The sequence below is a fragment of the Sorex fumeus genome, unplaced genomic scaffold, assembly GCF_029834395.1.
Source record: "Sorex fumeus unplaced genomic scaffold, SorFum_2.1 ptg000037l, whole genome shotgun sequence".
Classification (NCBI taxonomy): Eukaryota; Metazoa; Chordata; class Mammalia; order Eulipotyphla; family Soricidae; genus Sorex; species Sorex fumeus.
This window is the reverse complement of record NW_026606094.1, coordinates 14,350,972-14,377,769: the sequence shown is the minus strand read 5'-3', so window position 1 is coordinate 14,377,769 and position 26,798 is coordinate 14,350,972. Positions and strand designations below refer to the sequence as shown.

Here is a 26,798-nt window from a genome sequence, read left to right as displayed (position 1 = left end):
TGTTACTGTGTTTTGGCATATTGAGTACGTCACGGGTAGCTTGCCAGGCTCTGCCGCGCAGGCGAGATACTCTTGGTAGCTTGCCGGTCTCTCCGAGAGGGGCGGAGGAATCGAACTCAGGTTGGCCATATTGGCCGCTTGCAAGGCAAACGCCTTACCTGCTGTGCTATTCAGATTAACACTCAAGGACAGTAGAGACAAGGGCCAGGCAGATTGCTCCAGGGTTTTGAAGACTGCCTCATGAGCTGGGGAGAAGGCATTTAGGATAGAGAAGGGATCACTAAGTCAATGATAGTTGGAGGGATTGCTCGGATGGGAGATGTGTGCTGAAAGGTAGACAAGGAACCAAACATGACGGCATCTCAGTGTCTGTACTGCGAGCCATGTTGCCCAATAGTAGAGAGAGTAAAAAGGAAGGTGCCTGACATGTAGATAGGGGATGAGGTAGGGAGGGGGTTCGGGAAGAATAATGGAGACATTGGTGGTGGAAAATGCACTCTGGTGGGGGAATGGGTGTTCGATCATTATATCACTGCAACTCATTCATGAAAGCTTTGTAACTGTATCTCACAGTGATTCAATAAAAAGCAAATAGAAAATATGGATCAGACATAAAAACTTGTGAACACACCAAGAAGATATGGAAAGACTTCAACATATAATGAGGTGGTTTTTTTTTTTTTTTTTTGGAAAAACATGTCAGGCTTCCAAGCAAGTTAAAAATGGAGAACAGAAAGGACTGTAGTTTTCTGGTAGTTAGGCAGATCTGGCGGAAGGGTTCCTTTATGTGGATGAAGCTTAAATGATTAGAACTTCTACCAATTGCTAGCTATATAGGGAGAACCCCAGTTTTCTCAACAACTTACTCAGATATGGAATTTGGGCTAATGCATATCTTAATGTATATCTTAAGACTATTTTGCTTAAAATTTCTCCTCCATGTTTATGATTTCTTTCAGAAATTGTATGCCTTTAGCTTTATATTTAGATCTATATTCAATGTTGGTGAATTTTTAAAATGTGACAAAGGGGTTTAAATTTGTTTTTTCAAATACTGTTATAAATGTTCCAGTATCATTTATTATACTTTTACCCTGTCTCCATTGAATAAGTTTGTACTTTATAAAAATGACTAATCAGGTGTGGGTGGGTCTATTTCTGGACTTTGTTCTGTACCAAGTTCTATATAGCTATCCTAATGCCTGTACTACCTTATCTCAGTTATGAGTCTTGAGTTTTTTGTGAAAATTGAAATACTTTGTTATTCTTTTCAGATTGGTTTTTCTATTTTATGTACTTTATGAAGTTTCTTTCAGTTTTGATGAATCCTTTGCCAGCTGCATTGAGCTTTAGTAATTCAATTTATTTTTCTATTTGATTATAGACCTTTTTATTTGCATTTTTCTAGACTTTAGAAAATATGTGTGGAATTTTATGGTCTCTTGGTGGTACTTATCTATACATTAATTCATTATCTATACATTAATTCCTATAACAATTGTGTGAAATAGATACTAATATTCTCGCTCTTATTTAAAGGAGGAACTTGGAACCAGAGTTGTAAATGATTTTCCCAAGATTATTTTCAGCTAGTTAATTGAGAGTCTTTCAAAACCAAGTTTACCTAATGAATCAAAACAATTAAAGCTATATAAATCTCTTAATATATTAAATGGGATAATGCATAACATTTAAAATCTTGGTATCTGGTATAAATGTTTAGATAAAGAAACATTATCTAGTTGTAATATAGAACTTACCTTATTTTCATTTTTACATTTTTTGATGGATACTTATAAGCTACTAAACTTTTAATTAGTTGACTAGGATGCTTCTGTGAAATAAACCAAGAATGTGTCTCTCTGAGGGCTTGGTAGACAGAAATTATGGCAGTAGTAAAGAAAAACTAAAAATGGAACTTGGAAACATCAATGTCAAATGACCTGTGAACTCATCAGAAAATATGTTTTAGTAGAAAACCTTTCTGCAGGTGCTGACCTGGGGCCAGAGAGAACAGCCTCTGTGAGAGGTCCTGTTTGGAAGCTCAGAAGTCTGCATGGACAAAGTATTTGCAAGCCGATTGCATGTAATCTCCACATACCAGTTCTTTTGTTTTCCTCCTCCCGCCCCCATCTATGACAATGCAAAAAAATTAAAAATTCTAAATGAACTATATATTTTCCTGATGCTGGTGTTGAGGGTGAGAGTGGGAAACTTTTCTTGAAAGACGCTCCTGTTTACATTAGGACACCATCATCAAGTCAATATGATAAGTATTTTACATCAGTTTTTTTTCAGGCATTCATAGATTTATTAAATTACTGGCATATAGTATTATGTTAGAGATTTAATAAGTAAGGCTGCTATCACGATCACAATCATCCTGTTGTTCGTCGATTGCCTCAAGCAGGCCCCAGTAACGTCTCCTTCATCTTAGCCCTGAGATCTTTTTTTTTTTTTTTAAAGTGCCATATTCAAGGCTCTTTCAGGGTTAGGAGAATGAGACCCATCATTGTTACTGGTAGTTGGCATATTGGGTATGCCACGGGGAGTTTGCCAGACTCTGCCGTGTGTGCAGGTTACATTCAGTAGCCTGCCAATTTGTCCAAAGTAAGAATGAGATAAAAAGATGTCATGCGGCCGCAAATGTGGCCGTGTGCTTCCGGGAGCTGGGTTTTATAGTCTCTGGATCTTGGCCATTGATGGGATTACACGGTGCCAGGGGGCCAGTTGGTGGGTGTGACCCCTGCCTATTGGAATATGGAGGATCTGGGTGGAGGATGCTCAGCCCCCATCCGAGCAGGCTTGGAGATCTCAGCCCCGGGACCCGCATGCCTTTGTTCTTCTGCAGGTCCCTTCATGCATGTGGAGAGTGGTATCAGCATGGTGGTGGCTGGTTCTGGAGGTCTTCGGCTGGAGCCCTGGTCGGGGGGGGGCGGGGAGGGAAACTCAACCTGCTCTCCTCCAAGGGGTGCTGGCGAGGACAGCCAGGCGTGGGGGCAGGAGACTCTGCGCTGTTCTCTTCCGGGAGCTGGGTTTTATAGTCTCTGGGTCTTGGCCGTTGATGGGATTACACAGTGCCAGGGGGCCAGTTGGTGGGTGTGACCCCTGCCTACTGGAATATGGAGGATCTGGGTGGAGGATGCTCAGCCCCCATCTGAGCAGGCTGCTATATCAAGTAGTTAATAGCATACCTTCTGATAGATTGATATTAAATCTGGCACATTTTTCTACCATCACAGTCCCTCAATTCAGCTAGGATTCTCTTGATCAAAAGTCTTTTCACAGGCCAGAGAGATAGTACAGTAGTTAATGTGCTTGTCTTGCAAGCAATGGACCACAGTTCAGTCCTTGACACTACATAAGGTTCCACAAGCACTGCAAGGAATGCACTGACTTGAGCACAGAGCCAGGAACTCCCCAGAGCACTACTGAGTGTGGCCTCTAGAACCCCAGAAGTTAAAAAAGTAATAATTAATTAAAAGTATCTATATCAAAATCAAAAGCTATTCTTCATGCACTTTCTTGTCCAATGCTTGGTCTTCATTGCGTCCCTAGCAGCACAACCTAGTTATTGATGTTTAAACCCCACTTCATTTATCATGGCTGATGATTTCAAACTAAATGGAGGAATTGCAATTCCAAATATCATCAAAAACAGAGGAGAGGGGGGAAACAAAAAGCCAATCTGAGACTATTGTAGGTACCTGATTAACAATATATAATACAAATATATTTTGGGAATTTTTTGCTTTGTTTTTGGAGTCACATCCAGTGGTGCTCAGGGCTTCCTTACTCCTGGCTCTGCACTCAGGGATCACTCCTAGAGAGGCTCAAGGAACTATACGGGTGGCTGGGATTGAACCCGAGTTGACTATGTGCAAGGCAATCACCCTACTCTCTCTACTATCACTCGGCCCAAAATTAAATGATACTCTAGACCCACAAAGACACAAGGGCCCCGGTAATTTAAGTGTCAGAAATCAATTGCATCGATCATTCAATAGTAGAAAAAAGGCATTTTATTACTTCAGCAACTGTACTCTTATTTGCTACAGCACAAAAGTCACAATATGTCATGTTTAAATAAGACAGGTCAGAAATGAGGGCATTGTGGCTAGAATATTTCACCTGGCTTCTAAAATTACACCACACAGGTGTTACATATTACTCTAGTTCCTGTCATTACTCACAGGCCAGTTTTGGAAATTCCCTGCTAAAGTAAATTGTCAGAAAGGTTGAAACAACAAACTGGTTTAACAAAGCAAACACACTACTTTTGAATTAACCAAAAAATATTTTAGTGAAAGTAATATTATATTTGGTCTTAACACCCCTTAAAAGATTTGTCAGGAAGAAAGCCAGAACTTTTGGGGGCCTCCTTGCACAGAGGCTCATAAACCAAATAAAATTTGTTTTCTGTTCCTAAAGAGACGAACATATCCCAAATCAGTGAGTGAGTAGTCAACTCAAGTGACTTGAATATCTTTGTGTTGTCCCTAATTCAAAGAATCATGCTGATAAATCAGAAATTTCTGGATTGAAAGAGAAGTCATGTGCACCTTGTTGACTAACAGAAGATGGTGATGGAATTTTGGTTTAGATTGTATTAAATCTACTGATTTTGGGGAAATAGACTCAATATTATGTCTTCCTTACACTAACATGCTATATCTCTACATTTCTTTAGATCATGGTTAACCTGTTAGCATTACTTTATATTATTCAGTAAGTTTTACACCCATTGTCATTTTTCCAATTATTTAATATAATTGATGCTTTCATAAATTATTTTATTGCATATTGATAGAATATAAAAAATATAATTTTTGTATACTGAGCTTATTCTGAGTCTTACTAAATTCACCAACTAACTCTATTTGTTCTGTAAATACCATAGGATTTTCTATAATCATATCATCTCTAAATAATAAATTTAATTTTTATATGTGAATTTTTACTTTTGTGTGCATGTTTTTAATGAGCTAATGAGAATATAATCCTTGCTTTCTCTGAATTTTAAGAGCATGAATTAAGTTTTGCTATTGATAAAATGTTGGTTGTAGGCCTTTCCAAGATGACATATTAGGTTGAGGTAGTTCTTTTCTATTCCTTGTCTCTTGAGGCTTTGGTGTTAAATTTTATAAAATAATAATTTAAAACCAGTTTATTTGATTGTTTCCTCCTATGCTAAGGAAATATGGCAGACTGTAGTAATAATTTTTTTTCCAGACTTTTGTAGATTTAGGTATAACATGCACAGCATGATACACAGGCATTGCAAAACAAATCCTACATGTTTAGTTCACACCTCCATCACCTCAAAGCTAAAAATTTTTAAATATCTGATAACTTTGGAGATCTAAGCTTAGCAACTTTCAAATATGCAATTACCATTGTTGAACTGTTATATACATCATGTTGTATACAGTATATTCTTAGAACTTATCTAGAAACTGAAAGTTTTTTTTTGATCACCTTCATCAATTTTTCTCAGGCTTTATGCCTGTTTTTTTTTTTTAATTTATTGCTTTAAAATCAAGTGATGAGGTCATGTAGATTCCATTCCTATGGAGTTCACATTCTTTTTTTTTTGTTTCTTTCTTTTTTTTTTTTTTACAGTTGTAGATTTACAATTTTTTGTGCTTGGGTTTCGATTATACAATGATCAGATACCCATCCCTCCACCAGTGCCCATTTTCCACCACCATGGATAATATCCCCCCACCCCCATCCCCCATCCCCCCCCCCCCCGTCTCTGTGGCAGGGCAATCCCCTGTGTTCTCTCTCTTCTTTTGGGTGTTGTGGTCTTATGCCTGTTTTTTAATCTGTACTGTGTTCATGAGTTTTTTGCTTTTAGTTTATATAGGCATATATACATACATACAATCATATACCTATATATGATCAGACAATAATTAAATTTGTCTTATTTTATTTAGAATGATGCTCACAATGAATATATTTTCTTCCTTTTAAATGATGTTATTCTGTTATATATGTTGTATATGTAATTTTAATCCATATGTGCATTTACCTTTTTTGGGAACGTACAGATATGTGTTTATCTCTCAATTTTTTTCCATTTCAACACCAATTAGGTTGGTTCTATGTCTTAGCTCCAGTGACCATGGGGGTCCAGATATCTTATTGATATAGTGAATTTCTTTCTTCATAGATCTGTACCCAGAAGAGGGATTGCTAAATCCTACATTGGTTCTGTTTTTTCCTCTTGAGGAATATGTTCTATTTTTCATAATGAGTATACAATTAGAAAATTTATTTTCCTCCCAAAGTAATGTTCAGGTTGCCTTGAGTGTCCCTCTTGGAGATTCTCAGCCAACTGAGTAGTGGGCCACCTTGGAAATGCTTGGGGGACTTAGGGCTGTAGTCAGTGTTGCCTGGGGATTATATGGTTCCAGCCATTGAACCACAGTCAGTTGTATGCAAGGCAAGAGCTTTACCCCTGAGGATTTACTCCTAGCACTGAACTCAGAGTCAACATTATGGAATATTCTGCCTATGTTTTCTTTAACATAAGTCATAGATTCAGATCTAAAATTATTTAGTATATTTTAAATTAATATTTGCATATGCCATGAGACAGTGGTCAGTGGTCCAGTTAATTTCTTCTCTCTCATGCTATGTTTGACTGGTCAGTTCTGATTCCTATTTGTTGAAGAGGTTTTCCTTTTTCCACTTTATAATGTTGATCCTCTGTTGTTCATACAGCTGGTGGCTTACTTCTGAGATCTCAATTCTATGCTATTTATCTGAGTGTAGCAGATTATTTTGTTTTTCTGAAAATTGAAAGATCTATTCAATCATACAATGTGGCAGAATTTCTACCTACAATACCTTAATCTTCTAAATAATCTTTTGATTACATTAAAACAACACAGACATTCAAGAAAGTCCAAATCTATGAACACAGCAAGTAGGCAGTATTTGCTTTTAGACTGTGACACTGTAATGTGTGGATATTTTCTATATTTTACTAATAGTTGTGCAGTCACCAAACAACATTGGGTGTGTACCCTATCCCTGATCCTTTAGCACCATTTCAACAACAAAATAGATGAAACGTTAGTTGTAACTCACTACATTGATAGGACCCATTATTTGGCCTCTGTATTTACAAAGACCCTGCGGGAAACACCCTTTTACAAGTCTTGTAGACCGTCATCCCATTATAAAAGCACATGTTGACTTTACAGACAAATCAAAGTTGCATGAATCAGTTAATAATGTATGTCACTGTGGATGAAGAGACTAAAGCAGGCAGGGCACTTGCCTTGCATATGGACGCTCCAGGTTTCATCCCCCCAGTATTCAATATGGTCCCCAGAGCCCACCGGGGGCACATGCCTTTGTTACAGAATATGCTTATCTTAGTGATGTAATTATTTTTTCTGGTTCTTGGATATATGGGAATCTTTGTCTTCAGTAAAACCAATATAAACACAATGCATTATCACTGTATCAAATTTGATATGCTCTAAGCAGGTGTATGTTAGCATGAGGAAAAACACATTAAAGCTTTCACAAGCTAGGTATGCTGATCTGATTTTGAGAGCAGCTTTGTTCCAAAGATTAGTATCTTTTTGAGAAAACAAAGACTTTGAGTCCTGTTCAAAGGAATGATTGTGTTCAGTTTGTTTCCTCAGCCTTGCTTTTCAATGGCACCTCTTTGTTCTATTCCATCTTTCTGAACCCCTCCCTGTGCATGGGGCTATACACCCTAAGATTTGCTTTGTAGAGCTGAAGCTTGGAGGGAATGCTGACAATTGTTGGAGCAAGTTCTTCCTTGATAGAAAGACTTCTTTTATTTCAATTATTTTTCAAGCTATTTGCAGATATTTGGGTGGCTGAACATTTAATATCATATAACCATTATGCTTTAAAAAAAGGACTTTCATTGCTCTCAGACAAGCAAACTTTTGGTATGATATAATATTTTGGTATTTATGTTCAAAATTATATATATGTATATGCATACTTCTTTTTAGGCCACACCCAGCGATGCTCAGGGGCTCAGGGGTTACTTCTGGCTCTGAATTCAGGAATCACTCCTGGTGGTGCATGGGGGGACCATACGGCTTGCCGGTGATTGAACCTGGGTCAGCCACATGCAAGGGAAATGCCCTACCCTCTGTACTATTGCTCCAGCTCCTCAAAATTATTTTGTTTAGTGTACATTACTCTTCAAATTTTATTTTTCATTTGAACATACTGACTTCAGTTAATTAAGCCACTGACAAGTGTGAGTCACCGGTGCTATGTGCAAGCATCAGTGCATTAAACCATATTTTTTCTTATTTAGAAGGGACCATGACTTATAATACTGTTAGTGATAGGGTTCCATTCGTACAAGGTTCTAACACCATGCCCTTCACCACTGTCTCCATGTCCCTGTCCCCTGTAATAAGCTCAGTTCTGTAGACCAGTCCTCAGGCTGGTGCCTTTGGCAATTTGTTGTTCCCTTCCTATGTTTATTTTTTTACACCCTACATAGGAGAGAGCTCATATGGTATCCTCACAAGAGTGGGTTTTTCTGTGAAAAGCTAGTGAAATGCAGAAAGCTTCACAAATATCCCTCCATGTATTAAGCACTAAGAATTATTGATAGTAAAGTTATCTCACTAATTTAATATTTTATTTGGTGTCAAAGCATCTTTAACTTTGAATTGTATAAGCAAATGTAATTTAAGAATTTTAGAAGGAATAGTTCTAGAAAATAGTATCAGTTTTATTATCAGTTGTGCTACTAAAACTAACTTGAAGAATTAACTGATTTAAGTTAATGAAGCATTTATGTAGTTAAATTTTTATATCCACTTAGGTACAAAACTTTTGTAAAAAAGATAACACTTTTATTGCATTATATAACTTCATATTTTATAGGAGTCATAATGCAAACTCATAGCATAAATATACATGATACAACCAATTAGCAGTGTTAACCATTAAAAGATTTAAAAGATTTCAAATGTAAAACTAGAATTTAACAGGCAAAATACTAAATATGGCTTTTAATGAAAAGTAACTGTTTAGGAAATGATTCATTATTGCCACATTATTTCTAGTAATTCTCAAGTGAAGATAAAATTATGATTTCCATTTAAAATGTACATATTAGTTAAGCAAATGTTATATAGCTTTTGTAACATAATATGTAACTTGTCATGTACTTTAATCATATATACATATGTACATATATATAGCTATAGACATACAGTACACACAGTTGTTTTAATACCCCTGAACATGTTGATTAAAACTATTACAATTTTTCTATTATAAAACTACTCCAAAAGTTGGCATGACTTCTCAGTATTGAAGTTTAATACTACAGAATTGGAAAAAAAGCAACAAAATGTTGGTTTATAAATACATTCTTTACAAAAAATTGAATAGTGGTCCCGCACTCATACTTTTATATTACAGTGAAAATATTTTAGTCATTTAAAAGTATGTACATCTGGTTGTCCTTGGTTTCTGTGTGAAAGAAATATACACAAGAGTGAGAATATTGTAGGCAGGCCTATTTGTTAGGTTTTTCTACTTCGTTTTTGCGTAAATTCCAAATGTCTTCTTTTGAGTTGTTGTTGATTTCTATTTGCCTTGTATTACTGCTGCTGCTGCTTCTTTTGGTGTTCTGGGAACACTGGGTGACTTTACTTCTAGGAACAGGAAGAAAAGATTTAACTCTTGATACACCCAACTCAGTCTTTGATTTATTGTTGCTGCACTCGGTAGTGGTAGTTTGATGGCTGCTGAGAGGACTGACCTCCTGTCAGAGAAAAGAGACAAAACAGTGATCCACATTTGATACCGTTACTGACCTCTGTTATCAGTCTCAGGTTTTGTCCTGACTTTGAGCAAGGATGGAGGAGTTTCTCCTTAAACACCAATTCTCAGGGTAAAACAAAGAACACAACGAAAGACAACGAGAAGTTGAATGACTAATATTAAGTAGACCTAATGTCTGAGCTTCCATTTTTCATGGAATCAAAAATACCCAATAGAGGGAGGAAGTAGAACTGGTGCCCAGTAGTCTGGAATTTCTTTACCAACAGGATCTTCAAGAAGATCCACCCTTGAAAAAATTGCCAAATTTGACAGTTGCAACCAGTTATTTGTCAGCACTTCTATAAATTAACTACCAGTTTTGGGTGAGTCACAAACTTCTCTGCTTTAGGTCAGTAAAAATTGGACTACAAACACAATAAAAAATCTTTTGAAACGTTTCACTTAAGATGTTTTCCCATAGGTTGATATTAAGTTAAATTCTGCTATTAAACAAGAAATTGGGCTTTACTGAGTTCCTCCAAATGTCTCAGAAACAGCTGCCACTGATTATTTCCCCTCCTTTTTCAACCTAAAAGCATTAATGCAACCAAATAGTAATGTAACCATCAGCAGATTAACAATGTAAAATAGATAAAATACCCAAGACTTTTAATGGGAAGTACCCGATTGGCCTTGGCTGGCAGTTACATTCCTCTTGACTTCTTAAATCTAGAGAACAGATATGGGCCAAGGAAGCCCAATTCTAATTTGTAATTTCGTCTCAATCAACAGCAAATTCAATCCATATGAAGTATGTAGAAGACAAGATATAAAATGGCAACTGCCAATTGGTATACAGAGACTTTGTGAAGAGAGTGAATTCTCTCAGGGAACCCACAGGGATAGTGCCAAAGAGAAAGCAAAGGCAGATGGTCTTCCTTGGCCCACATCTAATTGTTAAATTATAGCAATGCATTCAACACTGACCATCTGCTAAAAGCTATGAGGATACTGCAATTTCTTTGGGGGTGGGGTGGAAATGGGGGGTAGAGTCTTCCTAGTGGAAGCTCAGGAGTCCCAAGTGTAGGATAACACTGTTCTGTCCTTCCTGAATAGCCTCAGGTAGTTTAGGTTTATTGGGTTGCTCCCATCACAATGTTCCTATTCTTCTGTGTTTATTTGTAACTTCTTTCTTTGTGCTCTGTTGACTTGTAAATATTGTTTTTCTCTTCTCCCTAAGTCCTTTGCATAGTTTATTCAGAGCAGTCTCCTTTTCATATGGACACAAGAAGAAATGCTTTTGTAATGTGACTCTCAGTAATATTTCCCTCCTGGGCATTTGTTCTCTCACCAAGTCTCAGCTCCCTTTATTTCCTAGCGCCCCTAAAAGCAGGGTCCCCGCCGAGGGACTGACTGGATGGAACCAAGGTAAGTCGTAAGCTAAGTGCTACCCTGGCATCTAGGTGGGCCTGGCCAAAGTGCCATAATGCTTAACCATAAGTTAAGAGCTTGGTCATGGACAAATGCTGTCATGATCCAAACGTAATAACTAGATTTGGACCCTGCTAGGGTTAGGAACGATTAATCTGGCCTGAGTGCTGTAGTCTGAGTCTGTGGCAAGATGTTCCCAGGAGAGCTGCCCTACAAGTCTAAATGTTATCTCTTACTGTGCCCATACAAAAATAGCTAGTATTGATATATTGATAGTTATTGGACTGAGGAAAAGAGGAAAACACCTTAGGAAGTATTTTGCCCTTGGGCAGTCAGGAAGAGCTTTGGTATGCCTTTTAGGTGGTGTTCCCTTTGAACGTGATGGTCCCTCAGAGAGGGCTTTCTTATGATGATATGACTACCTGACTGGGGGCAGTGTCAGCCCAGACTGCAAGGAAGTTGGGGGCAAGAGAGAGAGAGGAGAGAAAGAAAGGGGAGAGAGACAGGAGTGAATGAAGAGAGCATTGGAATAAACTGCAACTAAGACCAACCAGCCTGGCTCTCATCTCTTCCTTAGTCTGTCCTTGGCCAACAGCCGTCCAGATCCAGGCCACACACAGTGGCTTTAGGGCACCCAACGTGGGCGGTGAGATAGAGCTGTCCAGAGAGCCCGCGAACATGGCGACACTTAGCAGTGCTCAGGGACCACCCTGAGATGCTTGGGGAATTAGGTATGGTGCTGGGCATTAAACTCAGGTCAGCCACATGCAAAGCAAGTGCCCAGAGATAGTTCCAAGTACTATCTCTCCAGCCTAGATACAAGCTCCTTCAAACTGGACTGCAACTCTGCATAAGGTACAATGTGGAGCAGTAATTTACATGTTAGAAGCCCCTCTGAAGAAACATATGAAAACAAAATGGGAGACAATAAGAAGTAGAATTTTATGTTTTGTTTAAGCCCATGACTTCATACGAGAATTTCCAGGAACTTTAAATGTCCTTTAGGGGCAGGATGTACTATGACCCAAGTATATAAAAATATTTAGGGATACTGGGGGCTAAAAAAATAAATCCTCAAGTGAATTTTATTATGCAAATGAAGATGAGAAATTTTGCCTCAAGGGGTATTCATTTATTTGAGAGGAAAATGATTATCAGTGCCAGTACTTGTTCTTTCTCTTGACTTAAATGTGTCTATGCATTTTTTTTTTCAAATTTGGAAAGATAGCAAACATTCATTTAACTAATAAATCTAAAGTGGTTTCTTCACTGTTGGAGCAGAAAGGAGTTACAGTGTTGCAAAATGAAGATGATTTCTTCATTATTCTTGTCTTCCAAATGAATTCTAGTGGCTAAAGATCCCTTTTTGTCACTAAAGAGAAAGTGACTTTAACTTGGAGAGCTCTTTCTTCTAAAGGGAGTGACTTCCTGATAACAGAAGGAACTGGGCGTCTAACCAGGAAAGGCTGGTTGCATTTACTGGGACAGACAAGGAATGAGCCTGCCAACGTTTCAGAAGACTCCCAAGTGAGCGTTAACTTGCCCTCTGCTGGCAAGTTCTGAGACATCAGCCACTGGAGAAGATGGCTTACGACACACTTGTACTAACATGATTCTACAGTCAACCTAGAGAATATAAAGAGCCCATTTTAAACAATCTCTTTTAAAACAAAATTATCTCAAACTGAACAGAGCTTATCCCACTTCCAGAATTTGTTGTTGTTGTAGTTGTTTTTTGGGGGACACATATCCAACTTGGTGTTGGGATTTGAAATTGTGACTTTCCCTATGCAAAGTATAAAATCAGCAATTTGAGGCATCTCCCTGGATCTCAGTATTATATTCTGAGATATATATATATGTATATATATATATATAGATTAATACCTAATATCACAACTTGATGTCATGTGACAGAGGGAGGGGTATAAAAATGTTTTCATTAGACTTATTTAAGCAATGGTCAACAGTCACTGCCAACATTTTGGGGTGCCTCCCAAGCAGTGCTCGAGAGACCCAGGAGTTCCTGATGATTTTTGGCCAACTAGGCCAGAGGTTCAATGTGAGGGTTTGACAGTGTGGAGCTGGGTATCAAACTGGAGTCAGCTGCATGAACGTATAGGCCTTAACTTACAATCTCTTCGTCCTCCTCATGATCGTTTTTATATGGGAAAGAGCAACTTGACACTGAGGGAAAAAAATGGCTCATTGTTCTTCTGCCCAGATCCACGTGACGCATGTTACCACACACTTGAGAGTTTTACAAGAAATTGTAAAGAATGGTTCTGGAGGCCTGAGAAATGTGCTGAGTCAAAGTTCAGGGGCAGCTCCTGACAAAACATTTTCCAGCCAGAATTCACAGTGGTGACCCAAAGTCACCTGCTGAGGTCACCCCCTCCAAATGCTTTTGTTGGTTTCTAAACTGTTTTCAAATTCCAAGCTACAAACCAGACTCTACAGCAGAATGAGCCAGAAAGGTTACCTTCTTCACAGATAATTTTTACTTCGAAACTCGGTTTTGGTCAGGCTTCCCTTCCCCCCCAACACTCAACAGCATGCATACTTTCACACTGAACTAATCAGAACCGAAACTAATGAAGCAGTGAGAGTAAAGGCAGCTGCACTCAGGGCTGCCCGGTGATAAGAATTAAAACCTTAATAGTCTCGCCATGTTCACTCTATAATCCTGCTCTTCCCCTTCAACGGGTCTTGTAATGCCATGTGAGTAGATGAGAACAGGGAACAGTATGTTCATCACAAAGGACATGCCTTGGTGAACAAACCACATCTCACAAAATGTCTCTCCAAAGACTGCATCCTCACAAAATGACTACGGGGTAAGAAACAGTTCCATTGTTTCTGTTTACCCAGGAGTATCAAGTTGGGCCATCTCCTGACATTCATTAACCAATCATAGAAGCTTTTCTGAAGGGTTAGTGAAGTCTATTGGAATCCTGGTTCTTCTATTTCACGTTCTGATCTGGTTTTAAAGGAAAGACTTTGAATGGATCATAAATGCATGCTAGTGGAAGTTTAAAAAACTGAACTAAAAATGAGATCTTTTGTTGTTGTAGTTAAGCATTTTCCTTAACTGCAGTAAATCTTAAAAATTCTCACATATGAGGTAAGTTCTTTTTTCTTTGGTTTTGTTTTGTTTGGGGGTCACACCTGGTGGTGCTCAGGGCTTACTTCTGATCTCAAAGATCACTCTTCTTTCAGGGTTCAGGGGATCAGATGTGGTACCAGGGATCTAATCCGTGTTGGCCTCCTATAAGGCAAATGCCCTACCTGCTGTAATATCACTCCTGCCCCGAAAGCAAGTACACTGTACATGGCACTACTGAAAAAATAGAAGTTGCATCATTTCTACTACTGGCATGTAGAAATGAAAATCAAATGGAGACTTTCTCAAAAGTCACCTAAAATCTTGGAATCCAAACAGTAATATTTATTTACCTTAACCCTATTTCTTATTTTGTAGCTAAGTTTAAAAATAACTTTGCGATTCACTTCAAGAGTATCTGTGATGTCAATTCCACAGAAATCTCCCTTTACCCCATGTTTAAAGGAAAGGGGCACTTACCTTTGGTGACACTGGCATTCTTGGGTTATTGGCTGTTGCTGAAAATCCGGGGTTATTTCCTGAACTATCAAATCTCCTCAAATCATCCCTGGAATCAGCAATCTGTAAAATACAACACAGAGCAGGTCATGCTTGCACAAAATGTGACATGCTCAAGGCAGAGCTAAGAGTCACTGTAGAAATCTCATAGCAGGAGTTTTATCTTTCTCTTTTCCCCAACCTTAAATAAGCTCTATAGAATACACCCTCATCTCCTGTCCTGGCACTTTGAAGGCCCCGAGCCCTACCAGAGCATACTTATGAATGAGTTTCTAAGGAAAGAGCATTTATTAAAGTTGAAAGACAACAATCAGATGAGCCTAATAGTGAAAAGGAATATAAAATTGGCAAGGTTTTAATCATCACCTCATTTTTTTTCAGTGGATGAGGATTTCATTTCCAGCAAGGTTAAGGAAAACTTTAATCCTACACTGTCCTTGAGATTGGGGCTGTTAAAGTATAATAACTACCTTCCTGTACTCCCTTCAACTAAAAGAAGAATTTAAAAAAAAATTTTTTTTAATTAATTATTTTTTTATTAGTGAAACACCAAGAGGTTCAGTTGTAGACTTACAAACTTTCGTGCTTGGGTTTCAGTTATACAATGATCAAGTACCCATCCCTCCACCAGTGCCCATTCTCTACCACCAATGATCCTAGTACCCCTCTACCCCCACACCCTCCCAACCCCACCCCGCCTCTGTGGCAGGGCATTTTCTAAAAGAAGAATTTATGGAGGATTTTTGATTGAACTTGATGTAGGTATCAGATCGCCAAAACAGGTTGAACTTGATGCTTTTAATTTATTTTTTTCCTTTGGCTTTTTGGGTCACACCCAGTGATGCTCAGGGATAACTCCTGGCTCAGGAATAACTTCTGGCAGTGCTTGGGAGACCATAATGAATGCCAAGATTGAATGTAGGTAGGCCTTGTGCGAGGCAAACGCCCTACCCGCTATACGATTGCTCTGGCTCCGATGTTGCTGATTTGAGATTTTGGGTTACTAATTTCCACATTTGGGTCTCAAATTTTACTGCCGAATTACAACTGTCTTCAGCATGCAGGTCAATTATTTGTCTTATTTGTAAAACAACAACAACAACAACAAGAACAACAAAACCAGCTGATTCTCAGTCTAAAACATTAGTCCTGCGATGCTCTCTTATTATAATTTACTTGCTCTAGTTAAGATATGAATAACTATAGGAACCTAAGGAAATGTAATATTCACACAAAGGTTTCTAGAAGTGTTTGTTATGATGTATTAATGCAATCAACACCTAATTTTAACTTTAGGACCTTCAGAGGAGTTGGAAAATGCAAACTGTAGAAAAAAGAATTCCCTTATTTTCAAAGTGATATTTTGGAAAACCAAATTTCCTAACAAGGTCAGGAATTCAGAGCACTAATCATACTATCCAATAAGGAATTTCTTATTTGATACTATAGATCTGTCACTAAGCTGTTGGGTGGAGCCATCCAATGCCTTTGCCCTTGGCATCACTTACCTTGCTTATGTCAGATTCTGATTTGCTGGAGCACATACTCTGAAGTTCTTTAACAAGGTCCATTTCGTCATCAGAACACAGAGAGAGTCTTTGATCCAATGTCAATGATAAATCATTCTCTATAGACCTAGTGCAAGATTCAAAGAGATTTTTATTTTTTCTAGTCAGAGCCTGGCAAGCTCCCAGTGACGTATTCGATATGCCAAACACAGTAACAACAAAGTCTCCAATGGAGACGTTACTGGGCCCGCTCGAGCAAATCGATGATCAACGGGAGGGCCTAGTCAGAGCATCCATCTAGTTCCTAATATGGATATATAGACATTGTACCTTTTGTGGATTGTGGGTTTGGGTAGGAAAAGCATTTTGATTAAAGAGAGTTATACAAGGAAGAGATCCCAGTACTAAGGGAATAAAACCACACTAGGTTTTTTTTTTTTATAATGTTCATTCACTATTCTCCAAAGGATAAAATTTTATTTCACAAAAAATATCTGCAGAGTCAGAGAGATAGTATAGCAGGTAGGGTATTTGCCTTGAATGTGGCCAACCCAATTCAATCCCCAGCATCCCATAGGTTACCCTGAGCCCACCAGGAGTGATCCCTGAGACAGGGAGAGCCAGGAGTAAGCCCTGAGCGTCACCGGATATGGCCCTCAAAACAAAATCTGCTTTGACTCACAACAAACCAATCTCCTTATTCCATCCAGCCTCCCTTTTTCTTGGACTCCAAGGCTAAAAAAATCTAAGGCACTATACCTCTCACCCATATCAACAGTATAAAACACAGACTCAGCAACACTGAAAACATGGGATCTAAGCAGCAGTCCTGGAACTTTGTAATGTGCCTACCAAGTTAACAGGTAGGTAGGCAGGTAGGTAGGGATGGAATACAGGTACACTGGTGGAGGGAAGCTGACACTGGTGGTGTTGAAATATCAGATGTCAAAAATGCAACTATCAGTAAATTTGTAACTCAGAGTTCTCTAATTAAAATTTTTTCTTAAAGAATTAAAAAAGCCAAGACACTAACTACCATAGTATGGAGGGGGGCGTGTATATAAAGGAGAAAATGCAAGTTTCAAACCTGGCTTGACCACATTCTTATGGTGAAAAAGGCACAGATAATAACGTTTCCTTTTTTTTTTTTTAAATGTAGGAGTACTGCTTAAATGCTTCCTTTTTAATCCTCTCTAATACTTCAGTTCCTGGGTTTCCTGCTCTGTAATGGGTTTATTAAACCTGCATCAGAGGATCAACAGGAGAATTAAAGACTGTTCTATAAAATGGAACTTGCAGTGAACTGGAAAGAAGCACGTAATATGCTTTTGCTTTTATGATCCCTCTCACTTCTTCTTCCTCTTTTTTTTTTTGCTTTTTGCTTTTGGGGTCAAACCCGGTGATGTACAGGGGTTACTCCAGGCTCATGCACTCAGGAATTACTCCTGGCGGTGCTTGGGGGACCATATGGGACACTGGGAATTGAACCCGGGTCGGCTGTGTGCAAGGCAAACGCCCCGCCCTCTCTTTCTTGACCTTCCCTGGAGGCACTGTCCTAAATATTACCTGCCATGCTATAAAGGCACACAATTTTTGGACCTACAGTCAGAACCTATGTGTTAATCTAAATATTAACATCATCCTTTATATATATCTTATATTTCATATATACTTTATACTCTATATATCTTATATTTCATATATACTTTATACTTTATATACAGCTGGAGTGATAGCACAGCAGTAAGGCATTTGCCTTGCGCACAGCCAGCAAGGCCGAGCTGGGTTCAATTTCTCTGCCCCTCTCGCCCGCACGGCAAAGCCTGGCAAGCTACCCGTGACGTATTCAATATACTAAACACAGTAACAACAAGTCTCACGATGGAGATGTTACTGGGCCTGCTCAAGCAAATCGATGAACAATGGGAGGATAGTGACAGACAGTGACTTTATATATATATCCCTTATACTTCAAAATTGTAAAAGCTGAAGTAATAAGCAATTCTCTAAGGGAAACATAAAAAACGGAATGAAATGATCACTGGAAACATGAAGCAGTTATGTTTCTATAAGACTAGGATTAAAATGATTTCAGCTGGGCTGGAACTCAGGTGTCCATAAAGGAGCACCATCATCACAAGGCCCTTCCAGGAGCATAGCTGGGAGTGCTCGCCTCTATCAGTCATCTGTAACCTTTGTTCATGAGTGCCAGAATTCACCATGTATTACCCCAATGCATTTTATCACATTTGTTTTTTTTTAAAAAAAAAAACAATATTTCTAATCTTACTAAAAAAAAAGTAAAACAATTTAAATTAAGCTTATGGAAATATCTGTGAATTTAATTCATTAAATTTTAGTTCATTATACACATTCCACATTTGAATGACTCCTCCACCTCTTTTTTTTCACTTTTGGGCCACACTCAGCTCGGGGTTGGTCCCACATGTAAAACATACACTCTAGTTCCTGGAGTAATCTCCCTGGACCCTTATATTGCTTTTGTAAAAATGAGATTAACAGCCTAATAGTTGTAAAAGCTCACAATGAAAACATGTATGAGTTCTAGAAGTTAGATTTGAATGAGGAACTTACTTTTGTTTTGACAGTGAAATATTCCTGTTACAATTCAGCTGTGAGATGGTCTTATTTTTGATGCCTGTTTAAAGAAAAATATAAGTCATTTCAACAGAACCAACCATCCTCTCTTTGCATCTAGATATCTGTATTTAAAAGAAACATTTTACTTTTGGATTTAGTCCAACTCCTTAATTTTCATCAGGACAGGCTTCCTCAGGATGTATAGGTTCTAGTTCAGGGACATAGAGGAACAATACCCTTTAGTCTATTTATGACTGAAGTCAATATCTGAGTCTCAATTCAGGAATTCTGGATTTGTTTTAATCAGTGGTACCTGTTCTCACTAGTCAAGCACTTTATGTAATTCAGCTTCTGTCCTTAAGTATCTTAAAATAGTGTTGAATTCCATTCCTTGGCATCTGCTCCAAGAATACAAAAACATGCATTCAAAAAGACACCTGCGCTCCTATGTTCATTACAGCATGACTTATAACAGCTGAGATCTGGACATGACCAAGTGCCTGAGGACAGAATGATGGAACGTAATTGTGGCATAACTTCCCAGTTGCAATACTACTCAGCCCAAAGGGAGGATGAAATCTTGCAGTTACCACGTGGATGGATGTGTAGAGTATCACGCTGAGTGACACATGCTGGATGATCTCACTCTCACATTAAGGTAACAGACAGTATCCAGTGAAAACCAGGCAGTTGAGTCTGCTGATAGAACTGAGTCAGCTAATATATTGCGGATAAGGGATCTAGAGACAATGACACTCGTGGGGTGGGTGTCTGTAATGACACTATATGTCTAAAGCATCACTCTCGATACTATTGTAAATCATAATGCTTTAATTTTTTTTTTTAAAGTTTCATTTTGTTTGCCTTAACTATGACTGACCACACAGATCCTGTTATTTTCTGAAGGATGGGTCCCTATAATGTTTTACGGTATGACTGACACTACTTGTGTACTAGTAGAAGCTTAACTTTTAATTATTTGGCATTTTACAGAGATTAATAGTTTGCATAATTAAGCCAATCTCTGCTCTCTGCCTCATGGGGCCCAGTGCACAGTGGCTGCACATTGCAGGCAGTCTCCTTGGGAGTGGACACTTCCTGTGGCATGTGGAAGCTTTATTTATTTATTTTTTTCTTTTTGGGTCATGCCCAGCGATGCTCAGGGGTTCCTCCTGGCTCTGCACTCAGGAATTATGCCTGGTGGTGCTCGGGGGGCCATATGGGATGCTGGGGATCGAATCCAGGTCACCTGCATGCAAGGCAAATGCCCTATCTGCTATAGTATCCTATCGCTCCAGCCCCTGTAGGAGCTGTTCTAAGGGACCTTGGAGACAGTCTTTTGCAGTGGACATTACCATCTCTTTCATGCTGGTCCCAATATCAGGCTCCAAGTAGACATACAAAGGCCATAGCCAAGTCCAGGGCATGGTGGCCTGATCTCACACCTGCGTGGTCATCATCCCCATATGCACCAAACTGCAGAACTAGGAGCAGGTGACTGGGGCTCCATGCTGGAAGACCCACATCTCCATGAAGTGGGGTCTTAGCAAGTTTAACGCAGATGAATCTGAAGACATGTGGACTGAAAAGAGCCTCATCCCAGATGGCTATAGGGTCACATAGATCCTGAGTTGAATAGTGGCCCTCTGGAAAAATGGCAAGCACTGCGCTCCTGACAGCCTCCAAGCTGTACCCAGGTCCCTGCTCCCCACCCCAGCACTCAACCACTTCATCCTACCACCCACAATAAATCCTGCTTCTTTTTTTTTTTCCTTTTGGGTCACACCCGGTGATGCACAGGGGTCACTTCTGGCTCATGCACTCAGGAATTTCTCCTAGCAGTGCTCAGGGGACTATATGGAATGCTGGGAATCGAACCCGGATTGGCCGCTTGCAAGGCAAACACCCTACCTTCTGTGGTATCACTCCAGCCCCTAAATCCTGCTTCTTAACAACAACAATAACAACAAAGTCAGTTTGTATGCTTGAAAAATGTAAAAATGTACTGATCCCATTAGTTATCTATATAAATCAATGCATAGATATATACTGATTATAATGTGAAATGTAATAAACCATTTCAATAAAATGTCTTGTCATAATACACTCTAAATTTTAAACCTTCATTAAGGCACTTGCTTCTGAGAAAATTCCAAAATTGGGTTTGCATTGGTTAATATGAATACTTTCCAAATAGGTAAAGGTAAAGGTAAAGGCCCTCCCGTTGTTCATCGATTTGCTCGAGCAGGCCCAGTAACGTCTCCATCGGGAGACTTTGTTGTTACTGTGTCTGGCATATCGAATACGTCACGGGGAGCTTGCCAGGCTCTGCCCTGCGGGCGAGATACTCTCAGTAGCTTGCCGGGCTCTCCAAGAGAGATGGAGAAATCGAACTCGGGTCGGCCATGTTGGCTGTGTGCAAGGCAAACGCCCTACTGCTGTGCTATCGCTCCAACCCACCCTGACCGCACCCAATCATGAACAGCTTTGTAATGGGCTATCTCAAGGTGATTGGGGGGGGGGAGGGGGGAGAAAATGTGCCCTGAAGCACTCAGAATTTTGTTGACTGCATCATACTAAACAGAAAAGTACATTTATATTCGGAAACTAGATGCTGAGTCCTTGGCAGCACGCCTGGCCCCTTACCTTCCTGGCTCATGGCAGGCTTGTTCCAGATGGGGGAAGAGAAGCGCTCAGACTTCCTGCGAGGACTTGTGCTCACCTTTCTCCATGCACCGCTCTCTGCTTTCTTCTTGCTACAGTTGTTGTAACTGGAGACCATGGATAAAGGGAAACTTCCTCCCCTAAAATCCGCTGTATGCTGGTCTAGCTCTGAAACAACACAAACCACATGCTGACAAAGGAAAGCAGGGCTGTGGTGCTGGAGTTTCACAGGTTCAAGCAGAAACACAAAAGCAAATGGGCACATACTGTACTGGGAAGTCTGGAATTGAAACATGCGTCAATAAAAAAAGCAAAACAAAAACAACACACACAAACACACACAACCTAGAGCTGTGTTGTGGAGAGCACATTAGTGCTATCCATTGACGCTGAAAATATTTATCCAGTTACAAACATGTGCTCCAGGAAGGTGTGACATTCCTCTCCTTCCAGAATGAACTCACACACCTGCTCTCTGAAGGGGACAGCCATGCAGAACAGCTTTATTAAGCAGGATACTGAGGGCAGCTTTAACCACAGCCTGCTGTCCTTGATTGGGATGTTTTTTGGCAGCTATCTGCCCAAGACCAGGCTGTCTTTTCACGGAGGCTCTTGATAATATTGCTTCTTGAACTCTGGGAGTGATCACAGCATTCCACAGTTGAGACATCCACCTGGCAAGACAGGAGTGAATTCACACTTGAGAGCAAGTTTTTTGAGAATTACTTAAGAGGCTACAAAAGACAGATTTGAAGATATGGCAAGAAACCAGAAATATTTCTAAAGTTGTTACCTTGCTCAGTAATAAGTAAAATTTCCTGATATCGAATTGGTTTGATTTTTGTTTCAAACATGTATTTCAAATAAGACTGTGTGATATCTTTTCCTTTATAAAATTCCTGAGAAAATTCCAGGCTTGAGTATAGAATGAATTTGAATGAATAATTATATGGAAAGGAAAATAAATTTACCAACCGAAGAATTCAGGAGAAAAGAGCCCCTGAGTGTCTGTATCTAACAAGCTTGAAGTCATTTGCCATATTCCTTTAAGATACACACACACACACACATTTTATCTGTTCATATTTCTGAAACTGGGAGAGATCTAACAATAAATGGCAATTAAATATGCCTGCCTGAGGCGAGGGCTCAATAATGATATGGGAAGCTTGGCTCCATAGAGAGCAAAAGAGTTCAACCAGTCTTTGCTGCAGGTGGACTCTGCATTAAGAGCTGAAGCAATGGGACCTGAGTCCATGACTGGGGCATCCATGCCAATTAAAATTCCTTCAAAAAGATTACACATTTACTAATATCTTCTTCAAAAAGAAGATACTAGTAAATGTATTTGCTGCAGCATTCCACAATGGATAGGATGATTAAAAATAGTAGAAAATAAACTTTCTCTCCTAGAAAAATTTTTCAAAGCTATTTGCTACTGGCATACACATTCCAGGAAATATTAAAACTACTGCACATTCCACACTGGAGTTGCTTAGCCCTTCTCCAACTAGGGGTATAAATACCTTTTATTTACTTTATGGGATTCACTACTATCTCTTTTCTGCCTCCGAAATTCAACTTATTACAGAAATAAAAAACCAAACAAAAACTGATCACCTATAGTCAGGTTTAAAGTTTAAAGTTTCTGTTAGTATGCTATTTTAAAAATAGGGAATACAAAAAAAAAAAACAACAACTGATACTCTAAACATGAACCCAACTTAGACTGTTGTTAAGGGGATGAAGATAATTAGATTGACTTTAAAAAATAGTAGTGGCTAGAGTGATAGACCAAGGGTTAAGAAGGCACTTGCATTCCACAAGGTTGGTCTTGATTCTATACTCAGCGCTGTATATGATTCCTTAACCTCTGTCAGCAATGAGCCCTGAGCACAGAGCCCACAGTAAGCCTTGAGCACAGCTAGGTATGACCCCCCCAAACCAAAATAAAAATGGTAACTCCTTAATATAGCAATTGAGAGATAATTCTTCATGAATATGTATGTATCTTATGCTAGCTTTTGTTCTGGGCTATCATTTCAAGCATGGTAGTACAGTGGAAAAAAGACTTCAGAGGAGAGAGATAGTATCTTCTGGAGCAGAGGACAGATTTTCTGATCGGGATGATGAAAGTACTTTCTCCCCTACACCCCTCCCCCCAGCAATGCCACACCTTTGGAAAGACTCGGGGTTCCCAAGTTGAGATTCTGCACTGGAGATCAAACCAGCACTGACCAGGGACTTGAGTTAGAACCATGCAGAGGTAAAGCTCAGGCTACAGCCTTGGACCCTGCACCCTGGATTGTTCAGTCTAATTTGTAAGCTTGCCAATGCAGTGAAAAGCCTCAATTCTTGCCAAGGACTAATCCAGATAGTTAAAGCCAAAGTTGACTTCTAAGAATTGTGAAGCTCTGGATAGTTAGAAAAGCAATTAAATTTATAATCGTATGAAGATTCTAGTAAACATATTTCTGCTATTGTGGCAAGAAGACACTGTGCATCTTTAACCTGTTATTTCTTTCCTTCCCCCTGCTTAGCTGCTGGTCTTAAAATAGAAAAGACAAGTACATGATCTGCACCCCTGCTTTTCAAAATGGAAGCCTGCCCCGGATACCAACAAGCACAGAATCAAATTTAATAGCAAACTCCAGAATGCTTACTAAACTGGAAAGTGACATTTCCCCCTTACTTTTTAAAATTTCCTTCTGATTTTCTAGTTCATTAACTGTACTGTATATATGCTTCTTCTCGTTAGCTGTGACACAGGAAAGCATAGTCCATATGCCTCATTAATAAAGAAGGCATCTTTTCAAATCATCAAGAGAATGTAGAGTTTGCTATTTTGTGTTTGTTTATTGTATTCTTTTGGGGGGTTGGCGGAGGGGGGTGTGGCAAACCCATGGGGTGCTTGCTGCTCAAGAGTTATTCCTGGCTTGATGTTGAGTCATACCCGGTGGTGCTTGAGGTATCATGCAGTGTGGATATCAACTCTAGGGCTCCAACATATGCTCTGAGCTCTGAGCCATCTCCCCAGCCCCTATTTATGCGATTCGTCCAAATTTCTCACATGGCTTTCCCCAGAGAGCTGCTGTGACTCCCATGATCACTGTATAAGACCTCAACATTGTACTCAGCAAGAACACTTGCCTCAGGAAGTAAGGGCCATGTCATGGTCTTCTTAGACTGGAACACAGAGATCTGGCCCTCCTACCCTTTCATATTGTGGGAGGTGGCAAGACTGAACCCCTGGAGCATTCACATTCCCCCCCCAAATCAAAACTGGTAAACATTCTGTTTAAAATAAGCAGATATGAAGAAAGGACACTTACTTCACTGTCGCTTGGGCATGTCCTGGGACTACAGGGCAAGACAGGAAATACTTTGGCCCCAGGAGTGCTTCAGGGGTACCCAAGCGGGCCAGGCAGGAGTTGAGCTGGCGCCAGACAGCCAGGGCCCAGTCGACAATCTTGCACACAGGGTCACAGGGTGATGGCAGCTGACCTCTGAACTGGAGACAGGGAAAGGGATGGGAATGACTGAGAATAGGGCTTCTTTTTCTTACAGTATGAAGTGTTTTTTTGCTTTTTGGTTATTTGTTTAAATAAAGCATTTGTTTTGTTTTGGGGCTAAACCCAGCAGTGCTCATGATTTACTACTGCTATACAATCAGGGATCACTCCTGGCAGGGCTCAGGGACCATACATATAGGGTGCTGAGGATCCAACTAGGGTCAGCTGTGTGCAAGGCACCTTAATGCCTTACTATCTCTTCAGCCCAATGACAATAATCTAAAAAAAATTAAAATAGAAAATTTGAAAAGATAAATGCGCTGAACTGGAGTTTCCCTTCACCTGAGATAGGTCCCCCCCACCTTTTTTTTTTTTTTTGAGATAGCACCTTTTATGCCGTTATTGTACTAGATGTGTCCAGACAACACCCAGAGCCAGATGCCTTGCTTTTTAAACAAAAAAAAAAAAAGGGTCTGAACAGAGTACAGTAGTGAGAAGAGCAAAAAGAAACCTTAAACATCAATTCTGGAAGTGTAGGAAATTGTCCCCCTAACAAAAGCCCAACCTCCACAGCCCACTGTTGGGATAGTCCCTTAGGCAAGTAGTGGAGGTCTTAGAATACAAACAGGCAGCAAATATGTGCTCTGGGGAAAAACAAACAAACAAACAAATAAAAACAAAAAAACAGGGTAAGGGGTATCACAGACAAAAGTAGAATAGGAACATGTCAGACTTTATACTTAAGGGTGCTTGCTGACTGCCTATGTGAAATAATCCAGCTTCTCCTCTTCAAGTACTTGATGCATTTTGATGTGCGTCACTGTCCTTAAGGTCTCTGTCAACTTAAATAACAGCACATGTTGGGAACCAGGGTTGGGGAGTCATTTTGTACTGAATACATGGCAAATCTATAGGCTCTCTCGGACCAGCATTGTTGAATGTGGCCCTCCAGGTCTCTGAGTGTCTGCAGGGTGACCCAGATAATCTCCAGCACTGTAGATCCTGAACACCTGGCCTGGCTGACTAACACTCACCAGAAGGATTCTGGGTCTCCTGAGCACTGCTTGGGAGCCTCTCTCTCCCCCCTCACCAAAATAAACAGGCAAAAAACAATAGGCGCAGGATGGGATATAGAGGAAAAAGAGCCTTCATTTACTGTTGGCAGGGATATAATCTGGCATAGCTTCTATGAAAAACAAGTTTTGGAGATGTCTCATAAAACTAAAAATAGAACTCTATATGATCCAGAGATTCCATTCATTGATATCTATCCCAGGAACACAGAGCACTAATCTGATATGATATAGGCAAACTTATCTTAGTTACAGAGCTATTGACAATACCCCAAATCTGGAAATAGTCCCTCGACAATAGATAAGTAGATAAAGAAACTGCCCTATATATACTCAGCTATGAAAAAAGGGGAAATCTTGCATTTAGCTATAATATGGATAGAATTTTACAGGTGCTGTGTTATATGAAATAAATCAGGAGAAAGACAAATACCAGATGATCTAACTGGTATGTGGAATATAAAGTAACAAAACAAGGGAATGGACAATATGCGGTAAAAACAAACCTTAAACTTGGATGAGAGACTGGATTCACCAAGAGCTATTTATAGGACAGCAAGAGTCCTAGAGACAGCGGTAGTGGTCATGACACGGT

At 39.5% G+C, this 26,798-nt stretch overlaps 1 protein-coding gene across 3 annotated transcripts in view; it reads right to left on the bottom strand.

Annotated features, from left to right (window-relative positions):
• Window positions 1-8,728: 8,728 nt before the first annotated feature.
• Window positions 8,729-26,798, bottom strand: part of CTTNBP2 (cortactin binding protein 2) — a 157,567-nt gene continuing 139,497 nt past the window's right edge. For all 3 annotated transcript variants that reach the window (XM_056118605.1, XM_056118606.1, XM_056118607.1), the window contains 7 exons: window positions 24,951-25,129; window positions 22,087-22,292; window positions 21,601-21,786; window positions 18,949-19,012; window positions 16,354-16,480; window positions 14,807-14,908; window positions 8,729-9,793 (listed from right to left, as the gene is read on the bottom strand). In XM_056118605.1, the coding sequence (XP_055974580.1) occupies window positions 9,545-9,793; window positions 14,807-14,908; window positions 16,354-16,480; window positions 18,949-19,012; window positions 21,601-21,786; window positions 22,087-22,292; window positions 24,951-25,129 (1,113 nt within the window). In that variant the 3' untranslated portion in view covers window positions 8,729-9,544. The remainder of the gene's footprint in view (window positions 9,794-14,806; window positions 14,909-16,353; window positions 16,481-18,948; window positions 19,013-21,600; window positions 21,787-22,086; window positions 22,293-24,950; window positions 25,130-26,798) is intronic.